Consider the following 23,301-nt stretch of genomic DNA (forward strand, 5'->3'; position numbering starts at 1 on the left):
AAGGCCCGACAGGCCTTTTGCTTGCAGACAAAGGAGTTTTCAGTATAGAGCAGCGCGGTGGGTGAGGGGAGGCGAGCGGGGCGGAGTGAAGAAGCGGAGGGAGCTGCCTGCGCGGCGGCGGCGGCGGGCCGTGGTACGCGCTTCTTCCCCCCCCTCCTGAGGGAAGGCGGCGGGAGCTGCTCAGGCAAGGCCGGCGGCTGCAGCGCGGACTCCAGGCCGGCGAGCGCGAGGGGGGCGCTGCGGCGGGAGGCCTCGGCGGGCAGGGGGGAGTGTGTGCCGGTGCCCGCCCGCCGGCCGGCTCATTCTCCCTCCGCCGCTGCCGCTGAGGGCGGGGCGAGGGAGCTGCCGAGCGGGTCTCTCCCTGCCTGCCTGCCGGGCGGTCCTGGCTGTGCCAGAGGCCGCCGCTGCCGCCGCTCGGTGGGGTCTGGACGGGGAGGCCGGCCGGCGCCATCACCATGAAGGAATGCGAGTACCGGCAGATCCCGCCGGGCACCCCGGCCGCTCCTCCTTCCTCGGAGCCTCCGGCGCCGGCAGCCTCTTCCGTGGCGGCAGCAGCCGCCGCCGCCGCCACCCCGGCGCACGGGCGCCGCCGCAAGTGGGAGGTCTTCCCCGGGCGCAACCGCTTCTACTGCGGAGGCCGCCTCATGCTAGCCCGGCACAGCGGCGTCTTTCTCCTCACGCTCGGCCTCATCGTGGTCACCAGCGGCCTCTTCTTCGCCTTCGAGTGAGTCCGTGAGTGAAGGAGCCCAGGCGGGGGGGGGGGGACACCCAACGCCCCTCCTGCTTTTTGACATTTATTTACTTCCTTGCAAAACAGTGACCTCGCTTTCCAACCCCAGCCCCCAAAACTGGCCGCAGAGTGTTTCCACATAGTCAACCTTTTTCGTTATTGCCGTCGGCAGCAACCGAGCTTAAGGTTAAGCTAATTGCTAGAGGGTGTAACCTGTTTGCGCCTTGTGGCGACTGAAAGGCTGGCCAGGTGCGGCGTGGAATCAAACCTTTTCCTCTAGAAAGTCCCGCTGTGTTCAGTGGGTGTTTCCGCCCACTTTAGGGGTGCATAGGATTGCGGACTAGAGCCCCACTTCGCCAGGCTAGTATCTAGTCCATAGAAGCTTAACATATGTAACTGTCTGTGTAGATGTAGGTAAGATTTAGGAGCCACTTTTTGATGGCGTTTTCTGAGCAGTAAACCAGTATGCCCCAGTATATTTGTTAGGTGCTGCAGTACTGTGTTTTGTGTGAAGGCACCTTGCCAAAGCTTTACTTGATAAGACAAGATAATACAGTGGTACCTCGGGTTACATATGCTTCAGGTTACAGACTCTGCTAACCCAGAAATAGTACCTCAGGTTAAGAACTTTGTTTCAGGATGAGAACAGAAATTGTGCTCTGGTGGTGTGGCAGCAGCAGGAGGCCCCATTAGCTAAAGTGGTGCTTCAGGTTAAGAACAGTTTCAGGTTAACAACAGACCTCCGGAACGAATTAAATACTTAACCCAAGGTACCACTGTACTGAAAAGGCACAGTGAAATAGGCATGGTTTTTACACTCCTTTTGAAAGGGAGGGTGTGCTTACTTCTGACCCCAACAGGGGAGGGAATTTTGTGATTCCAGTGCCACTGCTGTAATAAAGTTCCTGCTTTTGGATAGGCGCTAAATCCCCCCCCCCCCTATTACATTTCTTAGGGCTTAGGGTAGCTTCCCCCACCCCGCCAATTTATTCTTGCATCAACATTGTGAGATATGTTAGGTGTGAGAAAGCAATTGATACAAGATCATCCTGGAAATATCTGGCAGAGTTCACTTTCTCTCCCACTGGTGGGATTCCCATTGGCAGCAGTAGCCCATAAAAAGCCCTTAAAATAATGTGTTGTGGAGAGAGGCTGAGCCAGTAACACTTGGCCTCTTCTTACATTCTTACTGCTGGCATAGCTCTCCTCTGAAAATGCAGAAACTTTGCTTGGTGCCCACAGCCCACACAAGAGGCACATCAAAATACTGCCTAGTGAAGGCAACCTGCATTGCATGCTTTAATTGTAAGAAAAAGCATAATAAGAACAGTCACAGTGTTAGGAATACCAGAAAACTGGGGAGAGGTATTGACACCCCTTTCCTCCACCATCTTTCTCAGCCCCCTCTCTCCCATGCCACCAAGGTGTTAGCAGTTTTGTATTGAATTGTTAGGATCCTCCAAGGCATTTTAGGACGGATCATAACCAAAGATGAAAGGCAAGATATACATCATTAAAATAAATAAATGTGCAAGACTTTGGGCTCCTCATCTCACTCAGCCTGTATGTGTGCATGCACATTTGTTCTAATAGGAAAATAAGGGGGCGGTGCTTCTCTTTCCCCACTTTGTCTTCCAAGTGCCCTATGAATGGACCTGAGTGAATCTTTTCACCATTGGTTATTTTAGGCTAACATAAGTGAAGAAAGCTGACTTGACTCATTGAAAGTAAGATCTGAGGTTGGGATGATTTAAGAAGTTGTTTTTCAGTGAATAGCACAAACATTCAAGAAGTTAACTTCAGATGACACCATAGGAGAGACTGCCACTTCTTAAATTTGCTCCAGAGCTTAGGTGGAAATGCAAGACATCATTAGAAAGGGTACGATTCTTCTTGCAGAGTAAGAAGCATAATTGTCTATGGGGCAGGGAGAATGCAAAGAGCCACTAGGAGCTACATACATGAAGTTGGATGTTCATGCAAGTGAACGTTTGACTGAGCCCTGTCTGACTTGTGTTCATATTCTAAGCCACTTGTGGGCTGTGTTTGTGTGAGAGGAAACAAGATCTTCTGAAGGCATGCTAGCTCTCTTGCAAAGGCAGGTGGAAGTGAGTCAGGTGTGTATGTGTTTGTTCAGTGTTGTGCTAATGAGTATGATAGAAAGGTCAGCAGTTTGAATCTGCGCGATGGAGTGAGCTCCCATTGCTCTGTACCAGCTTATGCCATACCAGTTCAAGTAGATAATTAGGTACTTCTGCGATGGAAAGGTAAATGGCATTTCCATGTGCTCTGGCACTCATCACGGTCCTCCGTGCACCGGTAGCGGTTTAGTCTTGCTGGCCACGACCCGGAAGGCTGCCTGTGGACAAACGCCGGCTCCCTCGGCCTGAAAAGTAAGATGGGCGCCGCAGCCTTTGACTGGACTTAACTATCCAGGGGTCCTTTACCTTTACCTGCTAATGCGTAGAATTGAGGCAGTTTTCCAAAATACTGCTGCCACCTGGAGACCGCTTGAAACTGTCTTCATTGCTCCATTTGGGGTGTGCTAGCTTGTATCAGGTCTGCAGGGCCTGTCTCCCATTCTGCTAGAGTTGTTTGGCAGCAGTGTGGGGACCATTCAGCCTATTCAGCTGCCATGCATAAGCATTCTCCAGCAGCTTCTATATCAACCTTGTAAATGTCCACCAAAGTGTGTAGGCAGCTTGAGAGCTGGCATCCGGTTCCTTGCTGTCTATGACTAACAGGTGAGTGCTTAAATACATGCCTGCCATATCATGAGATACAACTCTTAATCTCCTTCTAACGTGCAATTAAGACATCTCTGTTAGACTCTTTACACTGACTAGAGGCTTTTAGCCAGGAATGGGTGTGGGGGGGGCATACTGTGTACCAGCTTCACGTTGTGGTATCTGGTGTTTTGCCAAGAATGGTATTTGGCTCCCCTGTTAAAAACCCTTTAAGGGGCGGCATCTTTTGTTACTTACACCCTCTCGGACCACTGGGATTAGCACCACTGTGGGGAAGGAAAAGTAGTGGAGGATTCAGGGATGTATGTGAAGGGCTTATGACATGTCCCTCTGCCCTTGGTTGCACAAAAGGGAAATCAAAGGACAGCTGCAGCAGATGATACTAGTGTTGATCTGGTGTGGCTTCACAACTGAACTTGGGAGATGCATCAGAGTCCTCTAATCCTCTCATGACTAGGTATCAGGAAGTATTTGGGCAGCTTTTTTGTATGTGTTGGGAGTCCGTGTGATTATCAGTGCTTATAATAGTAAAGTCCTTCTGCAGTGGGCGGGGGTGTTCTGTGTTTTCCTTATGTAAACGGTGCATTCCCCAGAGTGCTGGTTTTGTCTAAAGCCTCTGCTTGCGTGTCCAGCTCTCCTTGCCTTTGGTAGAAATTTAATCTTGGGAGTTTTAGCAGCTAGGCCCTGTTATTCCGTTCCAGCCATTAGGAGAGTGGAGTTGTAAGCTTTGTCTTCGCTACTGCAAAACTGTGGGCCAGTTTAATATGTTTTTCCAGCCCATGTGACCTGCGCTGTGGATGGATCTTGGTACTGGTGTGATTGTGGCATTCCTTCATTGTATGCAGTAGCACTAGCCCCATGCCATCCTGTACCACACCACACATGTCAACTACCTAAACATAAACAGAGACCAGCCGCAGTACCCTAGCTGCCTGTAAATCTACATCCAGTTGTTTGCAGTCACAGAAAACCTTAACCACCTTCAGCTTTGACTTTATATTCTCAGAAGCTGACTTTGCTTCAGAAGACATAATAATGCTGTTCCTTAAGTTGACAAGCTTCCTCTCTGGAATTTTCTCTCCCCCTCCCCTGCTAGATCAAAAGTTGATGTGATTTTGAAAAGTGAAATAGTGCCTTGGAATAACTAGGGGTTCTCTCCTCTCCTCATAGCCATATAGTTTTGCAGATTGGAGGGCTGGAGCTAGAAGGGACCTTTGCCGTTCTTTCGCTTGTGTACACTTCCCCTTTCTGCCCACTGTTCAGCGAAATCCATGCTTCTTTTGCCTTGGCTGCAAGGCAGACTGCAAGATGCTGGCTGGCAGGGGGGTTTTGTGCTATTTTCCATTTGCTTGTGCTTTTGGTTATCTGTAGTAGGGGTGGGAATGAAGGGGGAAGTGTGCTTCTTCCTCAGCCAGTGTGCTGGGTTCAAAGGCTGTTACTCCAGAATCCATGCAAATATAAATACATTATTGTTGAGATGATCCATTTCTGGACCGCCTCTCCCTATATAAACCGTCCTGGACTCAGTGTTCATCATCTGAAGCCCTTCTTTGTGTGCCGCCTCCATTTGAGGTCCAGAGGGTGGCAACACAAGAATGGGCCTTTTCTGTAGTGGCTCCCTGTTTGTGGAACACTCTCCCCAGGGGTGGGTTTGTTTGACATCTTCAGTATATACATTTTAGATACTAGGAAAAAACGTTCCTCTTCAACCTGGCTGATTAATATACTACAGCCTGTTAAATGTATCTGTGGGAAAGAGGGGTATGGTTTTGTTATTTTGGTTCAATTTTTTACTTGTGTTTTATCTTGTATTTTATTCTGTGAACTCCCCTGAGATCTTTTGATGAAGGGCGATATATAAAATCAATCAATCAATCAATCCTAGTTAGTCTTTGAAACAGCCCTGTTTACATAGATAAGCTTACGGTAAGTAGCTGCTTGGGATCCACTAAAATCAGTAGGGATTAGTAAACGTGATATGTTATATGTTGCATGCTGCTCGTGATAAACATTTAAGAGGAAGCAGGGCTTGTGCTGAATTTCCCCCCACTGACCAGGGTTGTGGGGCTTTTAGCTGGTCTCTGCATCCGTGCTTCGAATGGCACATGCCAAGAATTGGTAATATTGATCTCCAAGCTATGTGAAATTTCACCTGTTGATTTCCACAGACCAAACTGCTGTTTAAAGACACAGGATCAGACAAGGACATTTTCCCATGGTTAGTTGACAAGCCTCTGTCACAAACTGTGCTTCTGCCATAGTCTTAGTATCAGCTCATTCACTGCCCCTTCTGCAGCCTATGTGGCTGTCTTTCTGCCAAACAACCCCAGCCCTTGAAAATCTGTTCTTTACTGAAAAGAACAGAACAGAAATAGTATTAATTTACCTCATGACACACAGCTCACTCCCACTTCTCAAATCAAGCTCCCACCCACCCTGCTTCTCCTTTTTAAAAAGAATGCCATGGTTACCCTTGACAACTCCAGGCCCAGCGTGATCAGGTTCTCCCTCGCTAATTTCCCCCTCTTCCAGATACGGTGACATGTCCTTGGACTATACTTGTGGTTTCATATATTAAAACCCTAAATAAGGATTCAAATGTCATTGCTACCTCTGGATTCAGATGGAGTTACTGTTCTTTTATAAAAAGTCTTGTTTGGATCTGGCTTCGTTAACATCAGACGCAACAGTTCCGGTAATCTGGCCACCCACTTTTGTGGACCAGAGTACAGTCGTACCTTGGAAGTCAAACAGAATCTGTTCTGGAAGTCCATTCGACTTCCAAAACGTTTGGAAACAAAAGCACGGCTTCTGATTGGCTGCAGGAAGCTCCTGCAGCCAATAGGAAGACATGGAAGCCCGGACATTTGGCTTCCAAAAATAGTTCGCAAACCAGAACAGTCACTTCTGGATTTGCGGCATCCGGGAGCCAAAATGTTTGAGAACTAAGCTGTTCAGAATCTAAGGTACAACTGTATAGCTCAGAGTAGATGCTGGAGGCACAGGGTCTGGTGGCATGTCAACCTTGAGTTAAAGAGAAGGGGGAAACGGCTGTGCTTCAGCAAGGTGATCCAAAATTGCTAGAGGCAGTGAAACTTGTCCTAACCAGTGGATTCACTGTGTTTTCCAACACCAAATAATTGTGAACCAGTGTAATCCAGACAAATATTGGCATTGTCAAGTCTCATGCAGTCATACTGGCCCTGGGTAGCCGTTGACAAGTAACTTACCTCATAGTCCCTGTTCTGCTTCAGTGAAACATAATAATTGTGGCCTCCCTCACAATATCTCTGTGATAGAAATCTGAAAAGAGATTCACCTATTTGTTCATTAAAAATGGAGCTGTATCCATTATATAAAAAACAATGATAAAAGTAGATATATACACAGCAGGTTAATAAGATAAGAGGGCATCAGCTGTGCGACTAAACAGTCTTTAGAAACCGTATCAAGCTTACACTGGAAAGAACTTAGTGGAGATGTGTTGAAAAAAGGAGGGGAAAATAAAGTAACTCTAGTTTGTAGATTTGCTTTCTTCAGGATTTAAGGAAAAACTAGATTTTTTTTAAATTATTGAATTTATATACCGCCCTATACCCAATAACTCCCCCCAGCAAAAAACAAAAACAAAACACATTTTAAAAGGATTGTGTAGTAGGGAAGGATTTACTCCATGAATAAGCTATGACTGATATAAATGATTCTTACATCATAAGATAGCCATTGCTGTCCACTCTGCCCCTTAATCCAGCCTTGCATTTAGCAATTTGCCTGGCAGGCATAGGTGACCAGGAGTTTTATGTAGGCAGGCATATGAAACTCCATAAAGGGAAGGGGCAGTAGATCAGTCTGTCCCTCATCCACTCTGTCCCAACTCCACGAGCATGGATGCACAAGCAATTTGCCTCTTAGCCGACTAGTAATTTTTGCAGACATTTAACTCTTGTGAGCTTATTTGCAAGGTGGTCTTTAATCATATTTTTCTAAAAGATCTACAGAATTTTGCAAGGTAGAATATGAAGAAGTTATGATCTGTTGGCTCCAGTGGCCAACTAAGAGAAACTGTCCGTGAGTGAAGTGTTTATGTGGTGAATGGAGGCCCTACTTTAAAAATGTGTTGTTCTTTTTTTCAGCTGTCCCTTCTTGGCTCGTAACCTGACCTTGGCCATTCCCATCATTGCTGGCATCCTGTTCCTCTTTGTCATCAGCTGTTTGCTGCAGACCAGTTTCAGAGATCCTGGAATCCTGCCCAGAGCCACCCCCAGTGAAGCTGCAGACCTGGAGAAATGGATAGGTGAGGTTCTAGTTGTCATTCTTCTACATCCTTGGAAAAATTTTAAAGCTCTGCTTGTGATCTCATGGTATGCAACATCCTCGTTTGAGCATTTTCCTGAGTCTGAGACTATCATGAAGGGAGTCAAAGCAGTTGCCAGATCTTCACTGGCTTAAACCTTTTCTAGGGAAAACCCGTGGTGACATTGCCTTTCCAAAATCTCCGAGAGAGATGAATCCTGGGTACCTAGGAGTATGAATTCATTGTAGTAGGAAGCTGGATCCTAAAATGGTGATTGTGTATGTTTCAAATAAGGGAATTGCAGGTGTCTCTAGCTTCCTGTTGGATATAACCCTTCATAGGTCACATGACCAATTTCCCAGATGACTCAGCTAGATAACATACCGTATTTTTTGCTCTATAGGATGCACTTTTTCCCCTTCAAAAATGAAGGGAAGATGTGTGTGTGTCCTATGGAGCAAAGACGCCATAGCCGCGCGACCCTCTCCCGGCTGGAGAGCGCGTGAGGGGCTAAAGAAGCCATAGCCCCGTAACCCTCTCCCAGCTGGAGAGGTGACGCGCGACTATGGCAGCAGCCTCTCCGCTGCACCTTTCTGCTGCTCCCTGACCTGCTCTTTGGGGCTGGTGGTGGGCTTCCCCCCGCCAGCACCAAAGAGCAGGTCGAAAGGAACCTGAAGCCTGGAGAGTGAGAGGGGTCGGTGCACACCGACCCCTCTCGCTCTCCAGGCTTCCAAGGTAGCCGCCTGAACGGCACCTTGTTTTAGAGCGGGGAAAAAAGAAGGGGAAAATTCTCCCCCTCTCTGCGCAGCGCCTCCTGCCGCTTCGCTGAAGGGGCGCTGGGCAGAGAGGGGGAGAATTTTTTTTCTTGTTCTCCCCCCTCTAAAACAAGGTGCGTCCTATTGTCCGGTGCGTCCTATGGTGCGAAAAATACGGTAGTTCTGTTTCCTCTGCCTCAGGCATGTCCAACTCCTAAAAGTCTGCAATCTAGTCCCAGTATAAAAAAACCAAACTGGCAGTGATCTACCCATTGTCATTGGAGGGAGGAGGACTGTGCGTGGGGTGGGTGGGTGGGTGGGTGGAAGGAAGGGGAGGATATCCCAGAGTTGTTCAGCTTTTCTTGGGGATGATTCCCCACAGTTGTTGAGCTTTTATTGGAGGCGAGAGAGAAGAGTTTCTGAGCTTTTTTAAAGAGAGTATGCCAAAAATCCCTAATAGGCTGCTAATTAATGCGTCCAGCACTAAATGAAACTATTGTATCCCCAATCACCAGCAGCAGACGCCAAACGACCGCTCACTAGACGTGACGGAGCGACAGAGAGGGGGGCGGGGGGGCGAACCCATCTCCCGGGGATCTACCTGTCGATCGCGGTCAACCGGTTGGACATCTGCTCTACCCTACTGCAAAATTTGGGTTGTTTTTGTTGTGACTTCTACTAATAAAAAATGCAACCCTTTATGTGTTGTGATGGTGGCTCACTGAGCAGTCAGTCCAGAGTTACCAAGAGCAAAATGAATACTTTTTCATTAATTTTTAAAGCAAACAAGATTTTCCAAAAGATCTCTATGCTTCCTTTTTTGCCAGTGATATTCAAGGCAACTGCAAACACTCCATAACAACAGCAAACAGAATAAAAACATGTCATTGGTACAAAAATAGTAGATAAAATCCACCATTAACTAATTCAGTAAACTCATCTTCATATCAAACTGGGCAGACTAGCATAGTGATACTCACCAGTCCCTACAACAAATTATATTTAAATCATGAAAATTGTCAAAAAGATTAATATGAAGTGACCAGGAAAAGAGATGTGAATTTATTGGCTTAAATATGAATGAATGAAACTTTATTTGCGTCAGCCATCGGCCATAACAATAAAACAACAATATGGTATACAAAAAATAGAAATAAAAATCAATTATATGAAAGACATTTTAGCATTTTGAATCAATAGTCAAATAGTGGATCTTATTCTGATTGCCCCAGCTAAAAACCTTGCAACCTTTGCTGTTGGCTTAAATATTGTACCAGCCTTCTCATTTCTGCACTGTGGCTTGGAACAAATTCTGATGCAGGCATAGTGAGTGTTGAACTTGGAGCTTATCCTGTGTTTTAGCCTTGGTGGTGATAAGCTGTCAGATCATTTCTGCCAATTCCTCAACTGAGCCAGATATTTATTGTTGCTGTTTAGGGCTGGGCAATAACTGGTTTTCAAGATTGCAATTTATAACCAGCTAAACATCATGATACATTGATATCTGAAATAAGGAACTACACAGAGGCGAACAGGACAATGTCCTGGCAACTGCTACTACTTAAAGGTCTAAAACTGATAAATGATGATATTATCAATCACCTCATGGTCACTTTTAGCAGCAGGCAAGCCAAAATGTATCCGAATGAGACATTTGGTTTTGGGCTTGGCTACCAAATGGTGGTATTCCGGACAGTCCAAAGTACGGTGATTAGTTATAGTGAATACAGCCTGGCGGCAGCAGAACTATTAACAAAGAGGGCACAGAAGCAGCAGGAGCCTGGCCACAGTGGTACAATAATCAGCAGCCCACGAAGCCTCGGCACGGCAGTGGGCGGCGGCAGCAGAAGCAGTGGCAACCAGTTAGGCCTTGTGTTGGCGGCAGTAGTGCTGGTCTGCAAGGCCTTGCAGCAGTGCCAGAAGCGGTGACAGCCTGCAAGGCCTTGTCATGCCAGTGGCAGTAGCAGCGACTTGCAAGATCTTGCAGTGGTGGCAGGAGATAGTTGCCGAAGCACAGGTGGCCTGCAAGGCCTCGCTGAGGCAGGCTGCCACAACTTCTGCACCAACTCCCACTACCGCCAGGAGGACTTGCTGGCCACCACCACTTCTTGCCACTATGGCGAGGCCTCGCAGGCTGCCACTACTATTGCTGCCATCTCCTGTCACTGACGCAAGGCCTCGCAGGATGCCACTAGTGCCGTCACCTCCTGTGACTGCTGCAAGTCCCAGCTGGTCTTTGCTGCGAGAACTCGCAGACCACCACCGCTACTGCTGCCAAATCCTGTCACCACTGCGAGGCCTCACAGGCTAATGCTGTTACTGCTGCCACTTCCCATCGCCACTGGAAGGCCTCACAGGCTGCTGCCATCACTCTCTTGCAGGCCACCGCCTTTACTGCAGCCATATTCCGTTGCTGCCGTGAGGCCTTGCAGGGTGTCATTATTGCAGCTACCTTTTGTCACTGCCTTGAGGCTTTGCATGCTGCCATCGCTACAGCTGCCACCTCCCGTCACTGCTGTGAGCTCTTGAAGGCTGCCACTGCTGCTGCCACTGCCTCCCATCGCTGTTGTGAGTCTTCGCAGGGTGCTGCCGCTACTGCCGTCACTCTTAGCACTGCCACAAGGCCTCGCAGGTCACCGCTGCTTGTGCCACCACCGCTACTGCCCCCAGCTCCTGTTGCCACCGTGAGGCCTTGCAAGTTGCCACTGTTCATTCCGCCGCCACAAGGCCTTGCAGGTTGTCGCTACTACTGCCGACACATACTGCGGTCATGGCAAGCTGTTTCTGCCACTGCTGCTTCTGCCTCCTAGCCTCTGTCTCCTGCCTGCTGGCAGTCCCAGATTATTTGAATTCACTAATGACTCATTGCCGTACTTTGGATTATCCTGAATACCACCATTTGGTAGCCAAGCCCAAAACCAAAAGTCCTGTTGGGATGCATTTTGGCCTGCTGATGAAACTGAGTATGTGATGATTGATAATACTGTCATTTATCCATTTTAGACCCCTTAGTTGCAGTTGCCAGGATATTGTCCTTAGTTGCCTCTGTATAGTTCCATCCTTATTTCAGACATTGTGGTAGTTTGCAATGTTTAGCTGGTGATATTGTGAGGTTTAGCTGGTGATAACATTGCAGTGTTTAGCTGGTGAGTTATTGCGATGTTTAGCTAGTGAGTTATCGCAATGTTTAACTGGTGAGTTGTCATGATGTTGAAAACCAGATATCACCTAGCCCTTATACATTTTGTGATTCACAATATATTGCCAGCTCAAATATTATGAAACAATTATCACAATGTGAACTTCAAACCGGTTTTGGACGATATATTGCCCAGCCCTTTTCCTGTTCCATTCCTCTGAAGCAATTTGAGGGGCAGCTTGTGTGTGTTAAACAATCTTTCTCTCATTCAGAGCACGGAGGGAAGACAGCTTCTAGCTGTCTGTCATAATTTGTTTCTGGCTGTTCACTTGTAGGTGACCAGGTAGGGAAGCTTACAAAGTTGTTGGAGAGGAGAGGTTACACCAGAACTGACTGATTTTTGTGGGCAGGCACACTAGACTAAATTTTCATGGAGTAATAACTTCTATAAACATTGTAAGGTCACTATTTTATTCAGCATCTAGTCTCCCACCAGAAGTGCATTTAATGCTGCATCTTAAAATTCATTGGATTGGTAAAAGGAGGTGAAGGATGGCTTACTTGAAATCCATATGATCCCAATTCATTAGGAATTGGAAGTGTGAGTTTAAACCAGTCTTTCCCTGTGCCCAAGCTTTGTGATTGAGGAGCCAAATACCTGTTCTTGTGGCTTTACTGATTCTTCAGATACATTTTTGGAGGTTTGTTGACAGGTCTGATGAACATTGATTGGCTTGTTTAGAATTGGTTTTATTTATTGGTTTAATGTATATTGTAAACCGGTTTGTGATTTTGTTATATGAAAGCTGGTAAAGAAGTATATTATAACGTCACCCTTGTTCATTTTGTCCACTGAAATCTAAAGAACTACATTTTGAGTGTAATTCAGTTATTTGCAAATCAATTTATCCAGCAATATGGAACTGCAACTTAAATGACAATGAGGAGCTGTTGTGGAGAAGGGAAATAGAGTTGTAAGGGTAAGGAACCAAATACATGGGACAAAAGTCAATTGTCCAGATGCATTTTAGAGTTGTGATACTGGTTGGAGTCTAACTCACATGTAAATGCATATTAATCCTATTCTGTCCCAACTGCACTGCTTTCCTATTTGCTTCTGAGTTCAGTTCAAAGCATGGCATTCACCTTTACGGCTGTAAGTGGTCTGAAGCTTGTGTAGCTGTGGAAATGCCTTCTTCCATATGTTATCTCCCCAATTCCTTAGATCTGCAGGGGAGGTGCGCTGATGAAATGATTTTTAAATGTACAGTTGTTTATAGCCAAGTAGCCTGGATTTGCTTCTGGCTGTGATTTTATGTTCTGTGTTAACTGTATTTTCTGAATACAGATTTAACTACTGAAGCTGCATACCACTGAGAATCCAGCTAAATAAAATGAACTCTTCTGCCACGCTAAGAATTATTGTGCAATAGCACTACAGAAAAAATGTCTGGAGGCTGTGTTCAGTAGCTTCTCCCATTTACTTAGCTTCAGCCTGATAGTGTGATGCTAGCTGGAAGTGCTTGGATATGATGGAGATAAGGTAGAAAGTTGGCATATTTTATGTTTCACAGTGGATCAGATTATGACTAGCAGCAATTCTATAAAGAAAGCACTTAAAGCAGGAATGTCAAAGATATGCCCACAGATTGTATCAGGTCCTTTGGAGGTCTTAAATGCTCGAATTGTCATCTTTTTGCTGGAGTCATCTTAAGCCATCACTGTGTGCAAAATTTACAAAGCAAGAGTACCTACTTAGAATCTCTTAACAGTTTAAGGCACAACTAATCTGTTGTAAGTGATCCTTACTATTCAGACTTGCCAGTGGTCCACAATATTTTGCTGGCCTTGTAGTCAAGAAACAAAAACTGTGTTCCTGCATGTGCCCTCCAGCTTGACTAATGAAACCCCCTTCCTTTTTTCATATGTGGAATGCACCTTAATCAAGCATTAGCCACCCCCCTTCCTTTTTTGGCAGAGAGAGTCTTGCCTTTGGCTGCTGTTTGGCAGAGGGGCTCATCTGCTGAGTAGCAGCCAAGGAAACCTCCTACCTCCCTTTCCAGCTCTGAAGCAAGGAAGCAGGCAGGATCTTGCCCCCTTGCCTCTGTATGACTGAAGTGCTTTAGGCACCTTAGGCACATAATTGCCAAAGAATCCAGTCTTGTTTCCAACCTTGGTATTGGGGAGGGAGCCAGGGATTGTCGTAGAGTTGCTGGGACAATCCCTGCCTACCTCTGTAGTTTCAAAGCCTGGAAGTTAGGATAGATGCTGATCATGCTCATTAGGGTAGGGACTGTCTAGCTGCCCTCATTAGTTGGGCAATCAAAGATGTGGAAGCCTGCTTAAGAACATAAGATGTGCTCTTGCTGGATCAGACCATAGCTGGCCCACCTATTCCAGTATTCTTTGCAAGGATCCAAGCAAACAGCAGACACTAGGTGGCCCACAAAAATTTGGTTGATGGTAGACCATAATATAGCACCTGCTTGCTTCAGAGCTGCAAAAAAAATCTCCACAATTCTAAAGTCTCTTGCTTGTAGCCAGGGGCCTGTTCTGTTGAATGTTGCAGCCAGGCTTGTAGCACCATGGAACATAAGGACTGCATATAGGAATCCAAAGAGAAATCCTGTACAAGATCAGGATCTAAAGAGAAAGACATGTGAGAATCCGAAAGGTCTGATTCTTTCTGTCTTGAGGTCAGTAATTCACACATCTATTTTCCACTCTGGATTTTCTTAAAAATCTAATTCAAGTGAACTTTCATTTTAAAGTAGAGTATGTGTTCTGAGCATGGGTTGTTTGTTCAGAATCCTACACTTTTTGTATGAGTTATAATATTGTATAGACATGAGGAACAATGCATATTTAAAAATTAGCCTCTAAAAGATGCACTGCAAAAATGGATTCTGTTTCATACTTGTGGTGTTCTATTGTTCAGATGGCATGTGTGTGAGTTGCGAGTTCTGCTTTTGGACAGGGGACTCAAAGAGAAGATGGTCACATTCCCTCCATCCCTGTGTTCCATTCTGGGATGAGTGTAATATGTGGATGTTTTTGCCTTTGCAGACAGCCTGGGCACTTCAACCTACCGCCCACCTGCCCGCACCATGGAAGTTGTTATAAATAAATACATGGTGAAGTTGAAATACTGCTATACTTGCAAAATGTTCCGTCCTCCCAGGACCTCCCACTGCAGTGTCTGTGACAACTGTGTAGGTAAGTTCAGAAAGAATTGCCTTACAGGCTGTCAGGGTTGCAGTTCTTATCTAATCTTCCTGCTTCACCTGAAGGCCAGAAGTGTGTGAATATGAGGCAGTGTGTCTCCTCTTCCATAATCAATCTCAGCTATGCCCCAGATGATGATATTTGAGTCTGGGTAGACACACGAAGAGAAGTATTGTCTATTTGCAGAGTGAAGAGAGGGCTGGGCAGGACTTCCATTGGCTGGTTGATGGGCTTCATTGTGCTTAACAGATCAGATAGGCTTCGTTGACTGTTGCACCTCCCCACCCCAATTTTTGTTGTACTCCCATCTCCATTTTCCTGTTTTTGCTGCTTCAGTAACCACCACCCCCAATGCCAGACTTCAAACGTGAAAGCCTCAGTCTTGGAAGAACAATAATCTTTTGTTCTAAATTGCTCCAGGATTCTCTCTTGTGTACATGCAACAGATTAACCAAGCCATTTCTCTAGTGTCTTGGAGGAAGAATACATGAAACACAATACTTGTAGAATTTCTAAGGTGTATAACATTCTTTTTTATGTAAATTGCAGTGACTAGACAGTACTCCCCTCACTGAACACACACATACACAAAAATGCATGCATTTTGAAAGCAAAACTTTGGTTTCCTTGATATAGGATTTAAATTGACACATTGCACTGACTTGGGGAGCATCCTCTTGGAGAAGGGGAGATGTATATTCCTGGAAAAGATTGCCAAGTTCTTAGACATGCTAGGATCTGTTGAAGTAGTTATGGAGAGGTGACACAGCAATATTGAGCGCAATGTAACCTTGCTGAAAATTCAAGGGACAGACAAGTTGCAAAAATATTTCTGCTTTAAAGAAAATTCAGCCCTAAATGCCTTCCATTCCTGGGCTGTTTGTAATGGTGAATTTTTCCTTTAGCAGTGGATTGTAATAAACATTAAAGGGCATATCAAGACATGAACAAAAGCTTTGGATACGCCCACATTGTTAACTCTTGCCAGGACGTATAGTGCTTCAGGGGGAGGGGGAGGTCTCTGGGAGACAATCAGTCATGAAATGGATTGCTGGATGCTTGAATTGCGCAGTTTCTTTCTCTCGTTCTCTTTCTATATATGCTAAGGCAGACTGATGAGTATACCTTCAAGAATTCAGTCTGAAAACAGATTTCCTTCCTCAGCCAAGTACATGTATAGTCATGTAGGTTATAGAGAGCAATTACAAGAACCAACTCGAAGGAAGTGTAATGTTAGGTTGAGTTGCTGGGCAGCACAGAACAATCATGTTCTGGGCTGGCTATGGCCAGCAGCCATTCAAAGGCTTTTCAGTAAGACATATGTTTTATATTCATCCAAAGATCTCAAGGCAGTTTGCAGCATAAAAATACAAAATAAACAGTATCCTTTGTGTGTGTAAGAGAGAGGAGGGTGAGGAATATAGGATCAGGGACCAGATTTTATAACATGACTAGTGTACTTGTTTTTGTACAAGTAAGACCACAAATCCTTGCTTTGGGAGTCTTTAAATGCATATAGATCTGGTAGTGCTGCAGGACAAGGAATATAATTAATAACAGGATAGATCCACGCAGAGGGCTTAATGGCTAAAGGAAGACTTAGAGTTGGCTTTTCCACAACCAAGCCAACACCTGAATATCCCCCAAAAGGTGAGCCCTCAACAAGGTTATGTGTGATACAATCAGAAGCATCCATTGATTTCAGGCAAAGTGACTTGAAATAGCCACAGCCCTCTCCTTTTTTTCATTTTTTAAAAAATCAAGTTATTATTCTCACTGTGTATATATTAGAAGAGGACATAGTCCTAAGAGTGGCCTCCAGTATTATTATCTTTTTGCAGTGCATTCTCTTGAAAATATACTTGAAATGCTGAAAATAAAGCTGCCAATATAATAATGCTACTATACAAATCTATTGTGTGACTCCACTTGGAATGCTTTGTACAGTTCTGGATGCCACACCTAAAAAATGATGTTCTAGAGTTAAAAAAAGAAGCAGAAAGAGGCAACCAAAATAATCAAGGAACTGGAGCAACTGCCCAGAGAGGAATGGTTACAACTTTTTAGGTTAGAAAAAATGTCAACTTTGGGGGCACAAGATAGAAATGTATACAATTATTCATAGCGTAGAGAATGAGTACAGGAGTGAGTTCCCATCTTCTCCCTCCCTCAAAATACTAGACCCAGTGGGACATCCAATAAAGCTGAATGTTGGAAGATTCAGGACAGACAAAAAAAGAATATAGTACACAATATAAAGTGGAATTAATGGAATTAACTACCATAGGATGTAGTGATGGCAACCAACCTAAAAGGGAATTAGACAAATTCATGGTGCTGCTATGCTTCTTTTGCTTTTGTTTTCCTTGGGTTTGTGGTATGTAAACCACCCTAATATTATCATCTTGTTGCCTTCCCTCCACAGAACGGTTTGATCACCACTGTCCCTGGGTGGGCAACTGCGTAGGGAAGCGAAATTATCGATACTTCTATGCCTTCATCCTCTCCCTCTCCTTCCTGACAGCCTTCATCTTCGCTTGTGTCATTACCCATCTTGCCCTGCGTAAGTATAGCTTTTAATAAAGTACTTTCTGAACCAGAGGCTCTTCAGCTGTCCCTGTAGGTGTCTGGGTGAGCACATTTCCAAGCCAGGATGCTTTTCAATCCACCATGCCACCAATCTCTTTGGATGGAGGGAGAATTTACAACACCAAGACAACTGTAAAGTGTTATTTAAAAGCTGGTAGAACACAACATTTTACATACGTGCATTATCGTGCTAAATTTAGGCAAACCTATCCAGGATAGCCCAAAACGTGCCTCACTGCTTCAGTCTTCCTGAGAACCTGAGCTTCCAGAAGGGTTCTGTATGCTGTCAGTGTCACGTGACCTCTTGCATGCTTGAAATATAAAATGGCTTCATTCAACTCATTCCTCTTTTTGCTTTGCTTTGCAGGCTCCCAGGGAAGTGATTTTCTCACTGTTTTGAAAGCAACACCAGCAAGATATCCTTTCACTATCGGTCTTCCTCCCCCCCTCCTTTTTTTTGTTGGGGACAAAGAAAGAGCCAGTTTAGCATAACGATTCTAAAATCTAAAATGTCTTTCAACGTGTTTTCTGAGTGGGTAAAGCAAGAAACAGCCAAACTCTCATGATCACTCACATAGGGAATCTTCTTCCAGCGGTCAAAGAAAACTTTTGCTTTAGGGCTCGATCTTTGTTAATCATCTCTTTTTTTCTTTTTGCAGAATTGTCCACATAATTCTGCCTAACAGCTAGGACTGATACAAAGAATGGCTTCATTTTGTAAAAATTTGACTACGTAGCCCAGTGTTTTCAATCGTGCCCAATCTGAAAAACAAATTCCCAGTGGCCCAAAGCAGAAATAATATTCAGCCATGTGATCAGACTTCCCTTGAGAGCCAGTATGGTGTAGTGGTTAAGAGCGGTAGACTCGTAATCTGGGGAACTGGGTTCGCGTCTCTCCACTCCTCCACATGCAGCTGCTGGGTGACCTTGGGCCAGTCACACTTCTCTGAAGTCTCTCAGCCCCACTCACTTCACAGAGTGTTTGTTGTGGGGGAGGAAGGGAAAGGAGAATGTTAGCCGCTTTGAGACTCCTTAAAGGGAGTGAAAGGCGGGATATCAAATCCAAAATCATCATCATCTTCTTGATGCAGCTTGCCTGGTGCCATGTTTATTTCTTATTGGTGTCAAATGGAGACCTTTTACATCTTCATTTTAACCTGGACTGTATGGCTGTCCTGTATGATGTACTGCTTTACTTTGTTGCCGCCATTTGTTGTTAGTTTTATTTTCTTGTTCATGAGTTTTAAATTTTAAAAACCTGCTAATTACTAGTACCTTTAACTAATCATTGAATCCTTTAATCATTTAATTTAATCATTGAATCCTTTAAGTATGGTGTAGTGGTTAAGGGCAGTGGACTCGTAATCTGGTGAACCGGGTTCGATTCCCCGCTCCTCCACATGCAGCTGCTGGGTGACCTTGGGCTAGTCACACTTCTTTGAAGTCTCTCAGCCCCACTCACTTCACAGAGTGTTTCTTGTGGGGGAGGAAGGGAAAGGAGAATGTTAGCCGCTTTGAGACTCCTTAGGGTAGTGATAAAGCGGGATATCAAATCCAAACTCCTCCTCCTCCTCTTCTTCTTCTTCTTCTTCTTCTTCTTCTTCTTCTTCTTCTTCTTCTTCTTCTTCTTCTTCAGGACTGAAAAGCTGGGTATCTGATATTGCATATAAATAGCTACAGATATTAGAAACTGAATCCTGGTCCTCATGTACAGTATGTTTCTTGTTTTAGTGAACTACTTATGAGAATTATCAACCAGTTTTTTTGTTCATGCCACCTTCCAGAAATATGCTGAAAGTGGTTTGAGGGGTGGTAAGCTAAAGGAAAAGATGCTTGTCTAGGGCTATTTGGGGTGAGTGGGTTCTCCACAATCACTTACTGATGTTCCTTCCTTGACTCTTCACTCACTGTGTTGGAATTGGTGGTCTGTTTTTTCTCAGTATGGTCTATTTTTGGCCTCTCAGGGTTTCACACTTACTTAGTTGCCTCCAACTTGACAACCAATGAAGATGTGAGTATATATTTTTTCCATCTCCGTTCATCAAATAGAAGCCCAATCACTCCTTATTAGGGTTTTAAACCAATTCCATAATCAAGTAACAGTAGCACCCCTATTTCTAACCAATCACCCCAAAGACTATAATCTTTGTTTCTGGATTATACCTGCATATGCTGCATCAGGCCCCACCTTAGAAGTCATTCCCTCTTGTGTAGGAGAGAAAGGAGAATGCTTCTTCTAAAGTGGTGCTTGCTATCCACTATTTCTGTCAGATTCTCATACGAAATCCATCTGATTTCATCAGGACAACTTTTTAATTGATTATACTAACTTGTTATTTGATGAGATATGTTGTAGTCCTAATTCATGACTGAGGATAAGAGCAAAGCAGCCCTTTATGCTTCTAAAGACTTTTATTTTATATTTGAATTTGTTAGTTGCTCTTCTATTTAAAGTGTTCAGATTGGCTTGCAAGAGAACGATAAAATTCTATATTATGTAAGACTTTAATCAATATATGGGGAACAAATCATTGTCATGCACTCCTCTATTGTGGAACTCTCTGCTCTGCACCTCAATAGATTTCATATATGTAAATGGGGAGAATACAGAGTAAGGCCTCTTAGATCTCCAGCATATTGGAGCGGTAATGATGCAACAATGCAGCACCAGGGCTCTCTATGATAGCAAAGTGTCATTGTGTGGTTTATGTGCTTGTCAGTACAGTGTTACCTCGGGTTACATATGCTTCAGGTTACAGACTCTGCTAACCCACAAGTATTACCTCCGGTTAGGAACTTTGCTTCAGGATGAGAACAGAAATCATGCTTCAGCGGCACAGCAGCAGCAGGAGGCCCCATTAGCTAAAGTGGTCTTCAGGTTAAGAACAGTTTCAGGTTAAGAACGGACCTCCGGAACGAATTAAGTACTTAACCCGAGGTACCACTGTATGTACCAACTTTCATAATAAAACATTAAGATGATACAAAAATGCAGATGGTGCTCTCCACTGAATGGTTATAAATTGTGCAAAAGTCAAAGGATTGTAGGAGACTTTCAGCAGAAAATGTATTGTATAGATCACACACACACACACACACACACACAATTTCAGTTGATGCACTAAGCAATTACTGTGTTGTGCATTTTGAGCCCTGTTAAAGAGGTTAAGATTCAGCCACTAACTTGTCAAGAGAGGGAGTAGTGTTTGCATGAAACCCCTTCTTTGCTTCCCTCTAACCAAACAGTTGAAAATCCCATCCTTTGGATTAGTGTGATAAGATTTGTAGCATTAAAATATACAGTTGTTTGTGATGGAACATTCACAAATAAATGGTGTGTGCTTTGAACTTGATATGTTTAAATTTGTAAATTTTCACTTGAATCACCCATGCAACCATTTTGGCTCCCAAGGTCCAAATTTCCCTACCCATCTGTCAGTCAAAGGATGTCATATGAATGAGCACTTGGTGGGGCCACCCATCTGTCAAAATCCCTTATGCTTTGTAAAGCTAGTCTTCTTCCCTTCTTCCTTCTGCCTTTAAATCCCCAATCTCAGAGGATTAAAAGGGGAGCAGGAGGAGACTCACAAAGCTTTTTGCAAGTCTCCTCGTGCTTCGCTTTCTAAGCCTCCAAGATGAAGAACTTAAAGCGGAAGGAAGACTTGCCAAAGGCTTTAAGACAGCCCCAGTTTTCCGATTTGACCCTCCAGAAGCTCAAATGGGAGCACAGGGGTTGTCTTAAAGCCTTTGCAAAAGCCTCTTTGAAATAGCTCCCATGAGCTATTTCAAAGGGTGTTTTTGCACAGACTTTAATCCCCACTCAGATGTTGAGCGGGGAGTAAGTCCTGCTGCCTGCTGGGAACAGCCAGTGCAGGATTAAACCCCTGGTGATGTCTGCTAATGGGTGGGTGGACCTAGTTTTAAGAAAATGGCCTTGCATGTGAAATTAAAGTAGCCTGCAAGCTGGAGGTTTAGTTTATGTCTTTAAATTAGGGATAGGGAAGCTGTGACCCTCCAGATGCACATCATGCTGGTGGGAGTAGCAACAACATCTGAGGAGTGCCACTTGCTTCCAGCCTTCCAGTAGAAGAGTGATGCGGAACTTGTGGCCATCCAGATGTTGCTGGACTCCAACTGGACTCCTTGACCATTCTGTCTGGGGCTGATGAGAGTTCAACAATATCTGGAGGCCCACATCCTAATGCTCCTAATGCAGATAGATCATAGAAATTACCTAATCATGTTAACTAAAGGCAGCTGCAAGTTCAGGCACTTTGCATTCTGTGGACAGTTGTTTTCTTCAGAAATTCCTTCATTGCTGAAGTGTGCAGGCACTTCTGTGATTTGCTGATTCTTCAAAACTTGTGCATGTAGTCTATCTGCTCCAGAGCGTATATGAACGACTCCAAAATTATTTTATAGAGCATTCCAACACATGATTTTCATTATCTCCTGGCTCCCTTTCCTTTCTCTAACCATCTCTCTCTTGGATTGTAGCTCAAAGGAGCATGGTCAAATAAAAGAGGCTCTGAATTTGCCAACCCCTACAGCCATAAAAGTATCTTCACCAACTGCTGTGCAGTGCTCTGTGGACCATTCTATCCCAGGTAAGGACACTTGCTCCAGAATACCTGCTCCTGAATCATGTTCAAGTTAGGAGATAGATACTGAACAGCAGTGACTTGATGTGTGTGTCAATATTGATTTGATGGATAAGATATCACAGAATCCCAAAAGACAGGGACTTGCTAACTTGCCTAATTTTGCTTCTACTTTTGAATTGTAAAGTTGAGAGGGATGTTGCTGTTTTCTGCCATGACTGGCTTCTACTGCTACTCTGTGCTACTGTGCATGTAGGGAGAACAAAAGGGAGAAACAACCAGTGTGTCAGGATCACACAGGTGGCCCATCACCGTGAGTAAGGAAGAAATGGGCATGTGCTTCCAAAGGTGGGAAACTAACTGCAAAAACTATCTATACTGCTCAGAATGATAGCTGCTTGCTCCTTAAAGCTTGAGAGAGGTTGGTCATATTCACACATAACACAAAGCTGAGGTTATTGGCTTAATAAATCATGCTAAGCACAAAGTGCATGCAAATCAATTGCTTCCACCTCGTTCCTCCCCTGGTGAGAGTATGTAAACACAGCACAAAGGAGATGGTTTGGCATTGCCTCTAAACCCAGCATTGAGGTTGGTTTTGTCCTAACAAACAGCGATTGCTCGCCAACCTTAAACTATGATTTGTTGTTGGCTTACTGGTGGTGGTTAGGATGAAACAAACAATGATCCTGGGTTCAGATGCAACACTAAACTGTCCCCTTCATGGTTTGTTTACTTGCTCATGCCAGGAGAGGAGTGAAGCAGGACCGATTAAGTTGCATGCATGATATGATTTGTTAAGCCAAGAAGCTTTGCTTACCATTATGTGCACGCATGTCTGTTGAAACAACACACACATACTCCTGTTCAAAACATAGACTTGGAAAGATGGAGGAAATTAAAAGAGATGGCGGTGGGGAGGGCTTGGGGGACGAGACTTAAACTAAAGGTAAGCAAGAAATTAGGGACGCGGGTGGCGCTGTGGGTAAAACCTCAGTGCTTAGGACTTGCTGATTGTAAGGTCGGCAGTTCGAATCCCCGCGGCGGGGTGAGCTCCCGTTGTTCGGTCCCAGCTCCTGCCCACCTAGCAGTTCGAATGCACCCCTAAGTGCAAGTAGATAAATAGGTACTGCTTTATAGCGGGAAGGTAAACGGAGTTTCCGTGTGCTGCACTGGTGCTGGCTCGCCAGAGCAGCTTCGTCACGCTGGCCACGTGACCTG

At 44.7% G+C, this 23,301-nt stretch overlaps 1 protein-coding gene across 3 annotated transcripts in view; it reads left to right on the forward strand.

Moving 5' to 3' along the window:
- Positions 1 to 279: 279 nt before the first annotated feature.
- ZDHHC18 (zDHHC palmitoyltransferase 18) overlaps positions 280 to 23,301 on the forward strand; it is a 33,947-nt gene continuing 10,925 nt past the window's right edge. For 2 of the 3 annotated variants that reach the window (XM_081920786.1, XM_081920785.1), the window contains exons 1-7: positions 280 to 724; positions 7,611 to 7,771; positions 14,732 to 14,881; positions 17,316 to 17,453; positions 17,847 to 17,895; positions 19,388 to 19,490; positions 21,977 to 22,086. In XM_081920786.1, coding sequence (XP_081776912.1) covers positions 456 to 724; positions 7,611 to 7,771; positions 14,732 to 14,881; positions 17,316 to 17,453; positions 17,847 to 17,895; positions 19,388 to 19,490; positions 21,977 to 22,086 — 980 coding nt within the window. In that variant the 5' untranslated portion in view covers positions 280 to 455. The remainder of the gene's footprint in view (positions 725 to 7,610; positions 7,772 to 14,731; positions 14,882 to 17,315; positions 17,454 to 17,846; positions 17,896 to 19,387; positions 19,491 to 21,976; positions 22,087 to 23,301) is intronic. The other variant, XM_081920787.1, reaches the window with a different exon arrangement.

This window comes from Podarcis melisellensis (assembly GCF_964234715.1).
Source record: "Podarcis melisellensis genome assembly, chromosome: 8".
In the NCBI taxonomy this organism is placed as follows: domain Eukaryota; kingdom Metazoa; phylum Chordata; class Lepidosauria; order Squamata; family Lacertidae; genus Podarcis; species Podarcis melisellensis.